This window comes from Typha angustifolia, chromosome 11 (genome assembly GCF_048772165.1).
Source record: "Typha angustifolia cultivar Huaian chromosome 11, ASM4877216v1, whole genome shotgun sequence".
Lineage (NCBI taxonomy): Eukaryota > Viridiplantae > Streptophyta > Magnoliopsida > Poales > Typhaceae > Typha > Typha angustifolia.
This window is the reverse complement of record NC_133249.1, coordinates 4738345-4757168: the sequence shown is the minus strand read 5'-3', so window position 1 is coordinate 4757168 and position 18824 is coordinate 4738345. Positions and strand designations below refer to the sequence as shown.

Here is an 18824-nt window from a genome sequence, read left to right as displayed (position 1 = left end):
GACTAACCCTCTTGGAATACAATGCCTATGAAAAAAAAACTAGTGCATCATCATCTACTACTTAAATCCATTTGCAAACCTACACATACAAAGGTGTGACTCACATTTAGTCGGTTCTTGGCTTCTTGCCATTGATCAGGTTCCAAATGCAAGCAACTGTTTGAAGAGGAGGCATGCCAATGGAATTGACAAGATAATGTAAGCAAAACCTTCTTCTTTCCATAACAAGTTTCCCTTTCTCTTATTTTTTTGTTAAAATCTTACCGAAGACAAGTTTCACTTTGTTATGTGCATTTGGATCAAATGAGACGTAAAAAAAAATGGAAGAAAAGTAATAGTACAGGAATATGTGGTTTTTGAGGTAGTGCTCCCATGTCTTTCATCAATAGCAAAGTGCATCTGGAAAGACAATGTGAGGTAAATATTAAAAATCAGAAAATGGAAGAAGGCTACATGCAACTATATAATCATTCAAATCAAATAGCTTAAGGAGATCAAAAGAAATGTTGTTTTATTCTCCAAATGGCACACTGTTTTGTAGTCTGGAATTGCTTTGCACCAAAAAGAATTAGCAGCAAATCATAAATCTGTAGTCTAAAATGTTGTACAAGCATATGTAGAAGGTAAATGGTTAAGACATCACGAAGAGCTCGTGGAAATTATAGTAAAAGGTCAGTTGCCTCTATTTGAATCCATAGTAGGGAGCATTACTGGGTGTCCAAAGTGGAAGGGTCTTTGGAGTATTTGGTACAGTCAAATGGTCCAACCTCTTGATGCTTGCGTTTCACCTACAAGTGACAAATTGACATAGAACATAGGACGATAAGTAAAATGTTTGAATCACATAGATGATCAACTTATGTGAAAGAAAAGAACAAAAAGGAAAAGTCAAGCGGTGAAAGTTTTCCGTTCTTGTGGAAGATGTTAATTCAGTAGTATGCAGTGTCTACCATCGTCCAGCAATTCTTTGTTGGTAAAAAGGCAATATTAGAAAAAATTCATGAAATGAAAAGCTAAGAAAAGTAGTTAATATTCCTCTATATTATAACCACAACACGATACATAGGTAGTGACGTTGAGTTATTAAAAATGTTTCAAGAAATTATATTTCTTAGATAATAATCAGGAAGCATGTTCATAAGTATGCGTCTTAAATGAATCTGTGGCTGCTGCCTTATGTTATTTTCTGTTGAAAATCAAAGCTATGGTGGGAAAGGGGAAAAAAAAACCATGTTCCTACAGCAAGTACCCACAATTGTGTAGATACTCAAACCAACCTGAAATGGAAATGTATTGCACTTTGAAATCTTAAGCAGATTGGATAGGACAGGCTTCCACTTGAGAAGTTTAGGGAGCTACCCATACACCATATGTTAATAAATAGGTAAACCATCTCTAAACTGTATCAGATGACCTAACTTGAACCAAAACAGGTTTTCATTATTGATCCTATTGCATCAACAACATTATCAGTTTATTACTACAAGTAAAAGCTAAGAATCTTTAGTACAGTATATCAGAACTTATTGATCTTATCTCCACCTCACCTATGCCCATGCATTGGTTATCCAAATAACAAGATATAATTATTCTCTAGTTCTCATGTAATTGTATCTTGCAACTTTTGAAGCTGATTCTGATATTGGCCCACCTACAAGAAGTTTTAGGAATTATATATTTATATTCCTATCGATTCAAGGACCTCCTTTACTTTTTGCTTTGTTCAAAATATTCCCTAGATGGACCAAACTGATACTTCATAATGATGAAAACCTAATGTGACGATATTGTCAGCATAAAATACCTAATAGTGAATGTTTTGCCACAGCCATACTAGCTTGAGATAAAGTGATAAAAATAAAATATAAGCTGGATATCTCATCGAGGAATTTAGTTACTTTAACCTAAAAAACATATTGAAAAGATAACTGCAGAAGTATTATACCGGTGACCATGGACTAGGCTCTGGAATAGATTTTTCAGTTGGAGAATGTTGCACAGGCCCTGTTTTCAATTCCAGAATTTCCTGTTATAAGAAAAACAGGCAAGACTAAGATATCAAGCTTCGTGAAAAATATGATACGCAAAAAGAAATTAAATTAGCTTTTCGTTATAGTGTGATGAAGTGGGCACAGACACACATGAGACTATAAGTGACAACCAAGGTTCACTCTTTTTTCCAATAATATACGGGTTGGGTGGGTCAGAGGTGATTGCGTTGGGTTGGGATGGGATGAACAAAGGGTAAATGACTAGTAGCAAAGTTATCACTGATTCATGACTTTGACAATAAATGAACTAAGAAACAGTTAAGGCATGAGAAACTCTATTATTTGATTGATTAACCTTGCCAAAGGCTTCACGAGCAGCAAGCCATTCATCTGAGAAAGGTATCAAATTCTGCTGATGCTTCAGTGGAAGAGACTCTGCCCTGAACTTGTTCACTGTTTCATTTTTTCTGCAATACAAGGTTGACACAGATTTTAATGGACCTATGAAGATATAATAAGAAAGTTCTAGTTAATGTACACATCAAAGACTTACATAGGGATAAAAGCTTCGTCATTCTTCAAGGAGATTGGATTGTTCTTGTCAAATTGCAATCTGTAATTCTTGTCCTCCAATGAAGTACTGCTCAAATCTGCTCTCTCTGCAGGCATGACCACATTTTTACCTAACAAACAATCTGACCTTTCATTGCCAATGGTACCCACAACTGCTATTTGTTCCTTATTCAGCTTGAAAGATGAATACGATTCCAGTGAACTGGCCAACTCAATATCTCTAAAAGTACATTGAGATCCTATAGCTGGCACTGAGTTAGAATTTTCAGCTGAATGCCTCCCTTCACTTAAAGAAACAGAACTCTTGCCTCTTGCATCTCCCACAGGTAAGTTCTTAGTTAAGTTATTTTCTCCTGAATCACCTTCAAATATTGACTTTGACTGTCTTTCACACATGACCTCTGGAATGCATATATCCAGCGAAACATTTTTAGATGGAAATTTATTGCCATCAGGTCTTTTGCTCGGCAAGAAGTTGTGCTTAAGAGGTTGCACAATACTAGTGTTTTCTTCAACAGGAGTCCTGCTGTCAACCTGCAATGTATTATTATTCTCATACGGTACTTTAAATCTGCCAACATCATGCTTCTCTAAACCGGAAGAGTTTATACTGTTATCAACTAATAAGCAAGCAAACTTGGATGGCTCCGGACTACTAGAGACACAACTAGAATTTCCAGATGCTCTGCATGATTGCAGCACTGATGATTTCCCCACAAAAGAATGTATATCGACAGCTAGACCAGAAGAGGGCAAAGAACTTGCAATCAAAGAGGACTTTGAGCTACCAGAAAGTATAGAAGTGGCACATCTTTTTACTGCAACAGGTTTTCCTTCAGCAGAAACATGAACAGGTTTTGAGTCATTTGTCTGCTTCAGACTAATAGGTTTTCTAGGAGGAACATTTGATAGGGATTTTTCCATGTTTCTCCGAGAATCAGTGTCAAATGAAGAGGTAACTTTTCCCTACAAAAATATTGATGAAGCAGTCAGCACTGCAGGAAGAAATCCATGTAGTTCTCCAGGCAGTTCTACAAAAATGCTAGCAGTCACTGATGTTCAAATTAAACTACTTACTGTGATTCTGCAATTCAAACCTTGTGGTAGAATATTTCAACTAATTAAGCCCTTTTCAAGACCACGACCACAATGCTAAGAGAAAAGGAATGCATGATAAGCACAAAGAAATCATAATTCATGTTTCACAAAAACTTCCTATCTACTTTGCATTTTTAAAAATCTAAACGATCAATTATATTTGCATAATTTCACTCTCATTAAATCATAACATCTGCACATAAGTGTGTGATGTTTAAACATTGCAAATAGGTTCTGAAGTATAAATTATTCTTACAGCATTTTGCTCTCCATTTAAACCCTAAACTTTGAATAAAAGTTTAAACAAAAGAGGGCTTCCCAGTGTCAGTTAATATAATGCGGAAAAATCCATGTAGCTGCCAATGCAGTAAAAACTTAAAACAGAAAACAAATATGCAAGCAGTGCATGTGGTAAAATATATTCATATAGCTAAGTCCTTTAAAAATATATGACCACAAGCAAAAGAGATAAAAATTAGAGGGAGGCATGAGAAGCACAAATTGACCAAAGTTTACATTTAGCAACAATCTCTCGTGTACACTGCCCTTTTCAAATGGGTCCTTTACGGAAGTATGACCACTAGCATAAAAGATAAAAATTAGAGGGATGCATGAGAAGCACAAGGAGACCAAAGTTTACATTTAGCAAAAATTTCTCGTGTACTCTGCTCTTCAAATTGGTTCTGAACTTACTACTTTTGCATCATTGCACTATTGCACAATGCTCCTGCCAATACAGGTTTTGGGGATGCAAGATGTATGCAGCTTTACTCCCTTTATGTGAGATAACGTTTCCATTTTCAGATCAACCAGAAGCTTAAAGGGTGTATATATCTTAATATCTTATGTAAAGATATGATAAACTTTGTTTATATAGAATGTACAGATACGATAAACTTCTTTCCCATCAAAATAACCATATAGTAATTTGCCAGTGGACAAGCCAGTTGCTTGTTGCCCATAACCACACATCCACGTTTGTGATGGTTATGACATATGACTTCTCTATTCCACAAGGACAACTTGCTCTGAAAAGATACAAACAGATACATAAATGAACTCTTTTTCCCCCATTTAATGCATCATCAGGACATTATTAATGTATCACAAGTGAGTGCTTAAACTGCCATCCCTAGCTCTGCAAGCTTCAAAACAATGACAAGACCAGAGGGTGCTACAAATAGTTGATATGACAATCCTGAAAAACCTAATTTAACATCTCTACCTGGCAAAAAAATCCTAACGATGGAGAAGGCATTCGAAGTGCTGATGGTTTTACATGGGATGCAGGAGGACCTCCAGAAACATCATGGCCATTTAGTGCATTTGAAGATAATGTTTTAGCGGAGACAGCACTGTTAATTCTATCCTGCACCTGAACTGAACTTAAGGCAATTGGAGTAACATTAGAGCCAACCTGCTTGTCCTGGAAGAAAAAATTAATAATGCTAATTATTATAAAATGCCTTATTATTAATGTAAAGCTGCAAACTTCTTCACATGAATCAGATAATAATTTCTAAATAAGTATCGCAATAAGATTGTTAGTCCTCACAACACGCTTGCATAGATCATGTTTGGCAGTGACGGCACTATTAATTCTTTCCTGCACCTGAACTGAACTTAAGGCAATTGGAGTAACATTAAAGCCAACCTGCTTTTCCTGCAGAAAAAAATTAACAATGCTAATTACTATAAAATGCCTTATTATTAATGTGTAGCTGCAAACTTCTTCGCATGAATCAGATAATAATTTCTAAATAAGTATCCCAAGAAGATTGTTAGTCCTCACAACACGCTTGCATAGACTGTGTTCAGAAGATTTAGCTGATGACAACTTTTTCAAATTTGATGAGAATCCCTTCACATCAAGGCTCTGCTCACCACTAACTGCAAGAATGCCAATCTATTATCAATAATGAAAAATGGTGGATATAGTCAGTGAATCAAAACTTCAACTCATCTTTTTCAATGTATAGGAAATCAGAAAGTGACCTGTATTACTGGTACCACTACCAGTGGTAACATTGTGGTTGACCTTGGAGTTTTTTGTAGTTGAAATGGTACTTCTGTAAGTCATGGAAATAGAAGATGCTTCTGACTTCATGGGCGTGACTTTTGGTAGTTTTGATGCAGGATTTGTTGCATTTGTATTTGCAACCCTCTTTTGTGTAGAAAAGAGTCAAGGATAACAATATTCATAGTGGCACAACATATAGTTTTGCAAACAAATCTCATGAAAAATAAAAATAAAATAATCTTGATTCTACCAACCTTAATAGACAAGTGCCACATACTTAGGTAAAATAAGGATATGAATATGCAGCTGGTGATCGTGGAATACCTCTGGCGATGCGTTTGCAAGAGTTTATCTTCCCCAAGCTCTGCAGGCAGCACATAAGCAATTGGAAGCCGTAAATACCTAAAAGTAATATTTGATTGGCTGGTGGCTAAGGAATATGCACACACACGCAAACAAACACACATAGATAGCAACTCGACCAAATCTTTTTTTCAAATTGATTCCACCAGATTTTTTTTTCAAATTTCATAAAGCAACGCAATAAAGGACAAACAAACTCTGCCACTAGCAATTCACTCACCACATGTTCTTGATGTTCTTCCTGAGTTGAAACTTCTGGATTAGAAAATAAGTTAGCACCTGTTACACCCTTTCTTTCCCTATAAGATTTACCACAGATGTTCCCTGTGGCATCATGAAGTACATGTCTATCACCAGATTTCTGCAACTGTATTAAGGGGGTCATCTCTCCATCAGACTGAGATATAGAACATCCATTTCGATTGGTGAGGGACCCACCAAGGTTTGACAATTCCAGTGGGTCCAGGACACCTGCAAAGTATATCAAAATGTAAATACATTACCAACTCAAAAACAAAACTCAAGGAGAGAAGTAAGAATAAAAATACCTTCTTCAGTAAAAAAAGCAGGGTTCCAAGCCAAGCTTTTTCTCATATTACAAACCCCAGCCTTCTTTCTTTTACTTGCTGGAACTTTAAAAATGTTCTCTTTGTTGTCAATGTCTTGCAGTGACGGAGGAAAACATTGTCGAAGCTCAACATTGTCTTCCATGGATCCTACATTTTAGATTAACATGCATAATTTGGCAACTTTCAACAGCCACTAAAGTAACAAAATAAGGGATTTCTAACTTAAATAACTTAAAATAATACAATCACCAATGTTAACCACATTACTAGCAAAGTAAAATTGCTATTAACACCAAGAAAACAACAAAGACTAAAGCTCTCAAACTAAGAAATATCTATAATAACGAAATAATTAGCGTGTGTTTCTGCAGCTGAGTGAAACCAACACAACATAAGAACATTTTCCAGTAGGTAAAAGGTTAGATTTAAATGTTATGATGATGAAGATACAATTAGAGTTCCCTGGTCAGATCCATCATACTGGTGTTCATACTATCTCCATGATACAAGAGGGGTAAGTTCTGCTTCACAGTGATCAAGTTGGTCCGATATAGTTATGAGCGTAATGGAAAGCGCAAAAATCAAATAAAAAGTTCCATGTAGTTAAAGAACCTAGATCGAGAATTGGATCGAAAATTAGGGTCATATGAACGTCATGCGATTAACAAAATCAATTCCTTAACTCCCATTGAAGGTTTGAACGCATCCAGTAGCACTTCAGAGGACCGAGATGGAGAATAGGATCCAAAAATAGGGGGAAAAGACTATTGCCAGAGGAGATCCACAACCATCCGCATTTTTGGTGGTAGATTCCTGGATTCGAGTATGCAAAACCTAATCTGCACGTACTCGACGAAACCCTAACCATATATGAGCGAGCTAACCTGATCCGGCCGCGTCCACGATGGGCGATCTTAGGGTAGAAGCTCCGCCTTCTTCGTCCACTCGGAAGAGTTGGAGATCGGGTGAACGAGATCCCATCTCTCTTACTCTCCTGTCTCTCTCTCTCTCTCTCTCTCTCTCTCTCTCTCAAAATCTGGGTAAAAATTTGAAGCGCTGCGAGAGGGAAACGTGAATTAGATCGATGAAACACGTGGAGAGCTGTGGGTGGATACAGGAAAAATGATAGAAAACAGATCCTCTGCATATGCGGTTTGTAGGAGATCTGGTGTATCCAAGCCAAGCTTTTTCTCAACAAAAAAATAATAAAATAAAATAAAAATGAGAAAACTGTGTTTTATTTTTTATGAAATTACTATGAATATATTTTGATTTGATAAAAAGTTTGATAAAATAGATATCAAGAGTAAACTAATAATTGGGTTAGTACGTGGTATAAGATGTTAAATATTTATATTCTAAAATTGAGTTATTACGGTGTTCGGTTGATTACTTGATTGGTAAGTATCACCAGGTAAGTCATAACAATTATTGTGAGAAAAATTATTGTGAGAAAAATTGTTTGGTAGTTTAATTGCTTGACTCGGTTAATGGCTCAACGATGTAGTTGGTCTGGAAGAGCAACTCGGTAGTGCGATAATTTAGAGCAGATTTTACGAGTGTTTAGTTTGGAGTAATATTTCAACGACGCGCACAACTTGAATCTTATACTAAGTAGCTTACTATATTAGTTAAATCCTGGTGGAGCTTAAGTCTCTCTATATTTAAAGAGGGTTGGCTCTTTGTCTAGCCCATATTTAACCTTCGGGCTCTTGAATGATTAAAAAAAAATAGATACACCAACCAACTATTGTAGAAAGAATTATTTAGTGGTTTGGCTCAATGGTTCGACTTAACTTGGTTGATAGCTCAACGGTACGGTTGACTTAGATGAGTAGCTTGGTAACACAACGGTTTTGAGCAATTTTTCGATGTCATTTAGTTTGGAGTAATAGTTTAACAAGACATAAAGCTCGAAGTCTAATTTATGCAACTCAATATATTGGCTAAACTTTGGTGGAGCCTTAGTACATTTCTATTTATGGAAGATTGACTCTTTGCCTATCTCATATTTAGTTTTTAAGCTCTTAAATGATAAAAGTACATAAGACTGTCAAAAATAAATGACTTATAATTCATGAGTAAGCAAGCCACCCAAGCTCAAGCTCAGTTTGAAGCACAAATTATATATATATACTATGTATGATTTATGACTATTAGATCAAGCTAGTGCCCAAGTCACTCGTTTTGAGGCTTGAAATTATGCTCGAAAAATAGGCTTATTTAGGACCTTAAAATAGGTCCATTTATGACTAAGCTGAGCCTTAATAAAAATTTCAGCTTGAAATTAGTGTTAAGTCAAGCCTAAGCAAAATTATAAATTATAGACCTACTCAGGCCAAGCCAAAATTAATTTTTAGCCTCACTCAGGCTTAGCTCATTCAAACCTCTAACTAGACAAAAGGTCTATAAGTCTCATTTTGTTTGGTTTGATTTGCGACTAAGAAACAACTTAGAGTAGTTATTCTAATTTCTTACTCTTAAAATTAGACTTAAAATCTAGAGTATGCTAATTTAATTATAATTTCCTATTGTATACAGTAGTTTAAAAAATAGTTTGGTTCACTGTAGCAGCATTTTGGTCAAAAAGTCAACAGTCATTTGGATTCTATTAACGGTGAAGACACGTTCATCTAAATTATCTAATGCTTCTCTCAGATCCATTCAGCAACCAGATGTAAAGCCAGTTCAAAGCTAAGCAGTGACCCCAGGTAGGACACGTCTATCACGCATCCAAATGAGTTGGATATCTTTCGTGCAACCATTGGGTGGCAGACAGGAAAAGTCTTCCATCGTGTGTTCCTCAACCATTCAAACATACAATGCTGTGCTCCAAAATTCTCGTCGCCTTAGATTCACCATTCAGTGGCAATTATGTAAAAATCGATAGAATAATTGATTAGTTTTTACATGAAAAGTAATTTTGGCAATTAATTTTTCTCGGGGATTTTCACAATTTGCATCCGATGTTATGTGATATTATGGTTGACGTCCCATCTTTTGCACTATATTTAAGTGGGCAAAGTATTGACATCCGAGTAGGATTGATCACGTGAGCGTGGCCGAGAGCGTCGTATACACGCAATGAGACAGTCTTATGTATGTGATTAGATTTCCAAAAGCCACTATAAGAAGGGATTTCTATGATTTTAGTGAAACGAAGGGGTCAATTAAAAATGGTGAAAAGAGGGTGTAAATTGCAAAAAGAATTATCTCTCTTTCCCCATTCTCCCTTGCTGTCCTCACGACAGCCCGTCTGTCACTGGCGTTGGAAGTTGGAACACCCCCCCCCCCCTCCGCAATCTAGAAATAAAAAATAAACGGAGGGAAAAAGAAAAGGATTATACTTGCCATAAACACCACGGAGTCGGCGGGTCCCACTGGGGCGGGAGAACCCCACCCCATGATTCGCTGCAGCATCATATTCATAGCCTCCTTTTTACCCCCCCACCTGCTGTTGGCCCTCCTCTCTATCGTCTCTTCCACTCTCTAGATCCGCCGGGGTAATCTGCCGATGACACGTGTCAACTCCTCGTCGGCGGCTACGGCGGGCCCCATGGCGGAGCTAGCGGCTTCGGGGAAGACGATCACGACGGCGGGACAGGCGTGGCGGGCGGCGGCGGTCGGATGGTTGGGTTTCCTGCTCCATCTCCTGCTCCAGATCATACGTGGGATCCCATCCTTGGCGCAGCTCCTCTCCTCCGTCGGTCTCCGCCATCCCCTTCTCTTCTCCTCCTCCGCCTCCTCTCCCATCGCCTTCAAGCCTCTTCCATCCGAGATCCCCGTCGAATCCCCAGCTTCTCCTCCTCCTTCACATGAGCCCCTCGATAAGCTCACGGTACGCTCTTCTTTTTCCTCTTTGCAGGTCATCCCTTTGATTTTGATATGGTGGTCTATCATGAGAACTAGTCAAAATTTGTTTTTGATGGCTTTGGATCGGAAAACTTCAGCCTTTGATGGTGTCGGGGCAAAAATGGCTCTCTTTTTTTAGCTTATTTGGGAAAATTGTATCTTGTGTGGAATTAATAGTTGTCCAGGTTGGTGTATATAAGTGAAGCGGTTAAACAGAGACCCGTTCTTTAATTCCTAAGTGCTTGGATCTTCTCTATACTTTGATGAGAACTTTTTAGTGTATGCTTCTTAATCTTTTTGTTTTACCTAGCAATTTTGTGTGTTCCCAAATTCGAGCAGAGATTGATGACAACTGACGAAAAGAGACACTCTTTTTTTGTTACTTCTGGACTAAAAAAGGAGTGACCTTTGATGGCGTGGTTGAGGTGAACGATTGGCCTTTCTGGAGAGTTAGTTAGCACGTTTGAAATCGGAAAGTTTGGATCTTGTGTGAATTAACAGTGGTTCAGACTGGTGTATATATGAGTAAAGAGCAATTAAACAGGGATTTGTTGTTAGCTTGATGATGAATGACCATTGATGATAACCAGTTCATTGTAATGCCTTGATGTTGATGATCAAGAGTCAGAATTCTGCTATTAAATATGACTTATGACTTATGACTTATGAGATGTCTAGGTTGGTATAGTTCTTACATAATTCTCTTCAACAACTTCTAGGATGTGGTGGTTATATGATTAATGTTGTAAATTTCTGTGTAAGCAACCTCAAGTGCCAATGTTTCACTTGCTACTGAATTGGTGGAAGAATGTATGGATTTTGCTAATGGCAAAATGATGTTGTCCAATTTGCTGCAGAAGTTCTTAACTGATATGGCATCTCATATTCACTTCATTTGTGATGTATGGGTTCAGTTGGAGTTCTGACAAGAGAGCTTTAATCAGGGAATTGAGAGCATCAACTATTTTTGGGCAGGCGAGTTTCATGTCCTCACGTGTAAACTCAACTAATGTGCGATTCTTTTGCACAAGTGCATACTGATGTTATGTGATTCATTCACAAAATTGTGAATTGAAGATACAGATTTGTGTAGGAAGCTGCTGAGTACTGACCTTTTGGAACTATTATAACCTAAAGGATATAATAAACTTTGCTGCAACAACGGCAAATTGAATCATTTCACTTGAACAGGAATGCCAAGCTATTATTCCCTACTTTTACATAGAGTTGCCCTTGGTATTGAATTTATCTAATATTATACTTAACAATGCTGAATCTGTTATGTAGTCCCTTCAATCTCCTGTTTACATGTTTTTGGGTTCATTTTGCAGGTAGTTCTTGACTTGGATGAAACTTTAATTTGTGCCTATGAGACATCTAGCTTGCCTGCTATGTTATGCCGCCAGGCTATTGAAGCAGGTTTGAAGTGTTTTGAGCTGGAATGCATATCGACCGATAAAGTAATTCACTTGTGATTATTAGCTACAGTTTATTTAAGGAAAAAATGTTCAAATCTTATCTAATGGAAGTTATGGGAACTGAAATTCCTATTGAAGGAAATTGAAGGAAATCAAAAGGTGAATCATGTAACTGTTTTTGAACGTCCTGGTTTGCACGAGTTCTTGCAGCAGACCAGTGAATTTGCAGACCTTGTTCTCTTTACAGCTGGTTTAGAAGGTTTGATTCTTTTGCATTTGAATCCATGTGCCATTGTTTCATAATCAGCTTAATTCATATCTCATTGGTCACCGTTGTGTTGGCTCAGGTTACGCTAGACCACTTGTTGATAGAATTGATGTCGAGAATAAATTTAGCCTTCGTCTTTACCGCCCTGCAACAGTTAGCACGTAAGTTATCTTATTAACAGCTGCATCTAGTCATGACTAACATGTTTCATGTTAAAGTACATTGTACTGAATCCTTCATTTGTCAAAAACATTTTTATCTGAACCTCTGTAGTCTCTTTTGACTTATTACATATCTTTACTCCTTATCTTATGTTGCTGGCGCCTACACTCTTGCTCTGTAAATGGCCTTGTCTACTGTTTCTTGACATTTTTGGATGAAAAGCAAACATCTTAGGTGATAGGCTTATTAGATTTACGACTTTGAGATTTAAATTTGACCAATTACCATGACAAGGAAGTTCGAGGAATTCAAACTTAAAAGATGCCATAATTTATCTTTCCTTCTATATAAGGTGTATTATATGATTATGTCTGTTTCCTTGGAACTGGAAACTTTAACATAAATAAATCATGGTTTAGCTATTCTCATCTTTCGTGCTACTTTTACTTCTTCACTGGTATAATCATACAATTGATTCGTTAAGTTTTTTGTTACCTAATGTTGTAGTTCCTTCAAATGTAACTTATGTACTGCTTTGCAATGAAAATTTCTAGCACATGATTTTGATGTACCATTCACGTTTTTTAGGAGCTACAACTTGTACAAGTTGATAGTGGGATCATTACTTGCCTTATTTTAACACATTATTTGCTATATCTTCCTCTCAATGCATCAGGGAATTAAGGGATCATGTCAAAGATCTTTCTTGTTTGTCGAAAGATCTCTGCAGAACTGTCATTGTTGACAACAACCCCTTCAGTTTCTTATTGCAACCATTGAATGGAATCCCATGCGTCCCATTTTCTGCTGGACAGCCTCACGACGAACAGGTATAAGAAACCGGACTTTCTAAATATAAAGTATTTCAACAGCAAAAGTGTGATGACAATTGACGAGTATGCTTTTATGTACTTTTCAGCTTATGAACGTTATACTTCCACTTCTCAAGCATCTCTCTCTCCAAAAAGATGTCAGGCCTACATTGCATGAAATATTTCTGATGCCTGAGTGGTTTCAAAACCATGGGATCCCTCCGTCTCATGAGCCTGAAACTTTGCAAGGGAGAATCGAACTCGTGCTAATTGGAGCACATGAAAAGGCTGATACTTCGGCATAATTTTGCCAAACTGTTTTTGTACATTACTTGTATGATTCAGTCGAAATTCAGTAGAAAGTAGGGTATATTGGACCAGTTCAACGATATACGTCGAAGAGCAATTCAGATAGACATCAGAACTGTATTTATGTAGCTGAAGATTAACTTCAATTCATTGTTGTAATTGTTTGCATAATTATATAAGATCAGAAATGGCAGTTGAACTGCAATTCTGTGGGCTCGAGAATAAGATGATAATTGCATTCACTATTACCATACGCAGACTTCATGACGGCTATGATAGAAAAATACATGCATAACTTACCTTTATACAAGTCGACTAGGGTATGCAAGTTCTTCCCGAAGATGGTTATTTAGGAATAACACTTAATTACATGAAGCACGAATAAGTACAGATAAAGATCAAGTACAAACCGACTAAATATCACAGATTGGTACACAGTTTCTTGGATCAAACAGCCTTAAGAGACTCCACCTGAGCTTTGCCTTTGGGGCCATTCTTCCTGATATACATGCGATACTCACTGAAGGTCATGGACTGGTAAAGTAGTGGCCTTTCTGGAGTCACCAACTCCATTGCCGGGCCAAGAAGGAGGTCAGTTCTTGGGTTGCAGAACAGAGCAAGTGAGAGCCTCTCCTCTGCAGCATTCGCCACCACCCGGTGCTCCACGCTCTTGAATTTCCCATTGCTCAGCACCTAAGACCCAAAAGCAAAAGTACAATTTAGATGGTTTTTTCCTACCAAAATACATTAATATTGGACGAGAGGTATGCTAATCTAGCATAATCCTGCACATTCATGATAAACAAATGTGCGACGAGGAGAGAAATGATCAAGAACTTATATTTATAAATATTTATAAGCATAGCATTAATATATACATGTAGCTATTTATCTGTTTGGATTCGCTTGTGGAAGCAAGATGAGCTACTTATTTGTTAATTACTCTAGGATGGAAAAAAGCATGCCGTGTGTGCTTTATCGATATGGTGATCATGTGGTACATCACTACATCACATGCCATTGTGCTTTGAGTTGGGTCTACATGTCATGGGAAGGCAAAAAAGAAATGAATAAATAATGTCGGCCATGAATATATAAGACGAGAAGATGGACATGCAGGAATAACGAACGGTACTTACTCACTTGAAGCTTGTAGAATGAAGCAAGGAGACAAACTGAAGGCAGACATGCATGGCAAATGATAGATATAGGGAAATAGGATGAATAGATATGGATGAGGATCAACTAAAGTTAGGACTGGATTAATGCCATGATATGGGATCGATGTGATGGGTTCTTGGTTGTATTAGGTGACGCCTGGTAGGCCATGACGAAAGAGAAACAACACCTAGCATGCATCGATCGATCATGCATTCATGGGACCCTCTAACAATAATAAGAGGAATAAATTCTTTCTAATAACATGAGTACGTGGCACAGGTACCATTGGTTAAAAGTTGGAGGAAAAGAATTAATGTTTGTTTGGATCACATGGGATAATTCATGTGGAAGCAAACACCAACAAAAGCAAACAATTAAAAGAGTATAGTACGTACCTGTTTCAAACTTTGGCTTCACTTGCATACTTTTCTAGAGTCAATGAACTAGTTATGCTATATATAGGTCTTTGGAAAGTAGTAGAAAGAATGAAGTTAATCAACTTATAATAGAGTTTATACTACTACTATCATTAATCCCTCGATATCTACGCGGCTTATGCTATATATTAATGAGAACCCGTCCAAGCTACTAAAAGCAACACATAAAGCATAAACGCCATATACACTAGTATATACAGACAAGGCCCCCACTGCTCGCATATGAACGCCCATGTTAATTTCCTAAAAAGGAAAGGTTCCCGGAGGCCTAGCTATCATGGGTTTCGTCTCACATATACATATGCTCATACTATGATGCATGCCTTTTATAATGTTGCTGGTTGGTAAGTAGTCCAAGAGTGTATTATACAGGAATGGGATAAATATTGTTAGGCAAAGATAGTGTAATAGATAGGAAGGTACTCGATGCAACGGATGCTAGTTATATATCCTAATGCAGTTGTAATCTTGTCGGAATATAATACCCATTTTTGAGATAACTCCACTTAAAACTTTTTGAACTATGATTTATGTCATAGATATTTTTGAGATAGCTCCTTTACTATTGATGCATGGCTCTGGTATGAGAGAGAGAGAGAGAGAGAGAGAGAGAGAGAGAGAGAGAGAGAGAGAGAGAGAGAGGTTGGTGGAGGAGGGGGGAGGGGGGACCTGGATCTGGTCACCGACATTGATAATGAAAGCATCGGGCAGTGGGTCGACATTGACCCATACGTCTCCCTTCTTCACCTGGAGTCCGTTGACGCGCTCGTCAGGTAAGAGGACGGTAAGACCACCGGGGTCCGAGTGAGCCGATAGGCCAAGGGTGAGCTCAGGCTGGGGACACTTTGGGTAGTAGTTCACCCTCAAGCAACATCCCATCTCCTCTCCTCCAAAAGCCTTCTCCATGAAATCCTCCTCCATTCCCAGGCCCAGTGATGATAACACCCTCAATAACACTTTGCATAGTTTCATCACCTCAATTCCGTACTCCACAGTCACCTCCCTATATATATACACCATGCAAAATGATGAAATACACGTCAGCATATATAGTATCGAATGTCAAGAATAAAGAAAACAACGATGATAATATATGTATTACCTGCAGTAAGTGGACTGCATGGGCCACTTAGCGGACTCTGGCATGAGATGGAGGAAGTAGTAGTCGCCCCAATCAAGAGCAGCGCCCTTCTCGACCCCGACGCGGCTGCCGTACCCCTCGTAGGTCACCGGAGAGTTCCCGTAGGCCTCCTTCGCCTCGATGGGGAGGTGGAAGAAATCCCTCCACACATCTCGGACCCTCCTGACGAGCTCCAGGCTCACTCCATGGTTGACGATTTGGAAGAACCCCCATTCCCGGCACGCCGCCGGTATCGCTTGGGCGCCGCCCATGGGCGCCCCTAAGTCGATGACCGGTATGCTCAGATCAGGCACTGGCGTGTCCGGTGACGGCCGCTCCGATGGCGGCTTTACGTATCGTTCAGGGATTACCGGTGTGCCGGCCTCCGATATAGCCTGGACGCGAACCACCGGCTCCGGCCACAAATGATCCATCGTAACAGTCGTATAATAGTAATAATAACAACAACAACAGCAGCAGCAGCAGCAGCAGCTGATCAATAACAATTAAGAACTGCTTGCCAAGTCCATGCCATCCAGCAACTTATATAAAGAGAGAGGGCAGGACAAGCGAAAGAGTGGGAGCTATACGACAGCAGAGAAAGTTGTGGATGGGGGAACGACCACCGAGGCCTCAAGATTGCCTCGACTTTCGTGCTGCCAATACTTACAAGGCAACTGATCAATATTAGTGGATAAGAAAAACTTAAAGAGCCAATCACGGGCTGCCTAGTACCTGCGGCGCATTAAATTCCTGACTACGGCGCCGCGGATGATCTGCTACGGAACGAGCGTAAGTAGCTGCGTAAGCGTACCACCTCTTGAAGAAGTAAAACCGCACGTGTTATAAATCCGGCCGGGGCTACCAACTTGCAAAGCTGCAGGCAGTCTTGCAGAGTAATAATCTCTCCATTTGTCTGTTGGGATACGTCGACAAGGAACGGGATCTGTGGTCATGTCGGACGACTTACTCGATTACTTGAGATGGTCGGGCTCGTGAATGCCATGTGGCGGTCGATCCGATGGGGATGGTGGGGTGGGGTGGGGTGGGGTGGGGGGTGGGGGGGCGGCGGATGAGGGGATGGAGTACGATGGAGACATGCATGAGGTGGTTTTATTGTTAAATGGAACTGAAGAAGGCTTAACTCTAGCTTAGAGTAACTTGAGAATGTACATGCATGGCAGGATCCAACTTCATATGTTGATTACTCACTTTGTCCCAGAACTAGAGTTATGCAATATATATATATATATATTCTTAATTAAGCAAGATCAAGGACCCTTAATTAGCATTACTCTTGTTAATGTCTCAAACCTAGCCAGCCAGCTGAGTTGCAGTTTTACAACTGTATGTTCAGAAGTTATTCTATACTTGAGAATAAGGAGTTCTACGCCATGCATGCGTATTATTTAGCTTCATTTATGGGAAAGCTGTAGGTATTAGGTCGACAACATTGATAACATTTTTCCACTGAGGAAGAAAGAATTGAAGCCGAGAATAAGAAGAAAAAAAAAAGAATATCTTATGGATAAATCTTGAACTGATAACGTGGTGGATCTTCTAATGGACAAAAAGGATTAATGGAGGAAGTCTCTTGAGCGTTATGGGGATGCTGAACAAGAAGCTTCAGTATATTTGGTATTAAGACAAAGAAACTCGGCTGCTATTTGGGCAGCTTACATAGAAATATTATCTTGAGATTGGTATATATCGGAACATGAAGAAATTAATGCCTCCGTCCCTCAAAAACTTTCTCATCTTCTACTAATCCGGTGCCGTTTTGGCTCAAATAATGTACGTAACTGGACTTTTCTCTGCTCATTTTAACCCAGGAAACAATAGTAACGTAAACATTTCTGCTATCATTTAGGGACCAGATCTATCAGTTCTCATCTTTCTACAAGCAAGTTTCATGGGAATGCGCATTTTGGGTGGCAAATGAAGCGATGGTGTGCATGCATATACCCAAACCAAGTCAAAACCTATCCAATAACATATATCATTAAAGAAAATGGTGATGGGAGACATGGCAAAAGTTCCTTTATGTATATATGGGTTGGATATATAAAGAAAAAGAAAGAAAGATAAGAGACGGGTCTTCCTCTCTGTCTGACCTTGTCTCCTGATATATATATATATATATATATATATATATATATATATAAATTTATCTATCTTTTCTTCTCGGAACTATACATCAAAGTGTCATGAGTTTGAAGAAAGGGCTCATGCCTTGACTATAAGTGCCATATATATACTTATATGGGGACTTGTCTTCTAGAATGAAAATGGCAGTATCGAATTAATCCACGTTTTAAAGCATTACTCTCTCTCTCTCTCTCTCTCTCTCTCTCTCCCTCTCTCCTTTTGAAAAGAAAAGGCTATCGTATCTACTATCTAATCTGCAAAGCTTAACCTGCACGAGATCACACGTGCATAATTCCGAAGAGCAAAACTCGTGGATTAAAGTTAACTTACCCTAGATAATCTACCCAAGTGGTTGAAAGGGGATAAAGTAACTTTCCTCTATTCTTTTGTGATTAGCTTTAAATTTCCTATGTTCCTAAAATTGTTTCTATTAGATTATTGTGTGATCCAAATGGGTAGCAGACTAACGATATATATTATACTTTTAATATGCTCCTCAACTGCAGTCTATATGCACTGCAAC

At 38.6% G+C, this 18824-nt stretch overlaps 3 protein-coding genes across 3 annotated transcripts; 1 reads left to right on the top strand and 2 right to left on the bottom strand.

Annotated features, from left to right (window-relative positions):
- Window positions 1-477: 477 nt before the first annotated feature.
- LOC140770557 (uncharacterized) lies at window positions 478-7648 on the bottom strand. Its single transcript, XM_073111796.1, has 12 exons — window positions 7499-7648; window positions 6594-6761; window positions 6266-6516; window positions 5980-6046; window positions 5658-5834; window positions 5455-5552; window positions 5218-5325; window positions 4888-5088; window positions 2545-3530; window positions 2347-2458; window positions 1946-2026; window positions 478-788 (listed from the first exon to the last, which is right to left on the bottom strand). The coding sequence occupies exons 1-12, from the start codon at window positions 7593-7595 to the stop codon at window positions 708-710; spliced, it is 2427 nt and encodes an 808-aa protein (XP_072967897.1). The 5' UTR covers window positions 7596-7648; the 3' UTR covers window positions 478-707.
- Window positions 7649-9986: 2338 nt separating this feature from the next.
- On the top strand, window positions 9987-13640 carry LOC140770932 (uncharacterized). The gene is made up of 6 exons (XM_073112265.1): window positions 9987-10452; window positions 11798-11926; window positions 12023-12143; window positions 12232-12313; window positions 12991-13144; window positions 13234-13640. Exons 1-6 carry the CDS (start codon window positions 10129-10131, stop codon window positions 13429-13431), a joined length of 1008 nt encoding a protein of 335 aa, XP_072968366.1. The 5' UTR covers window positions 9987-10128; the 3' UTR covers window positions 13432-13640.
- Window positions 13641-13821: 181 nt separating this feature from the next.
- LOC140770931 (jasmonate-induced oxygenase 1-like) lies at window positions 13822-16749 on the bottom strand. The gene is made up of 3 exons (XM_073112264.1): window positions 16136-16749; window positions 15703-16036; window positions 13822-14128 (listed from the first exon to the last, which is right to left on the bottom strand). The coding sequence occupies exons 1-3, from the start codon at window positions 16585-16587 to the stop codon at window positions 13883-13885; spliced, it is 1032 nt and encodes a 343-aa protein (XP_072968365.1). The 5' UTR covers window positions 16588-16749; the 3' UTR covers window positions 13822-13882.
- Window positions 16750-18824: the final 2075 nt, after the last annotated feature.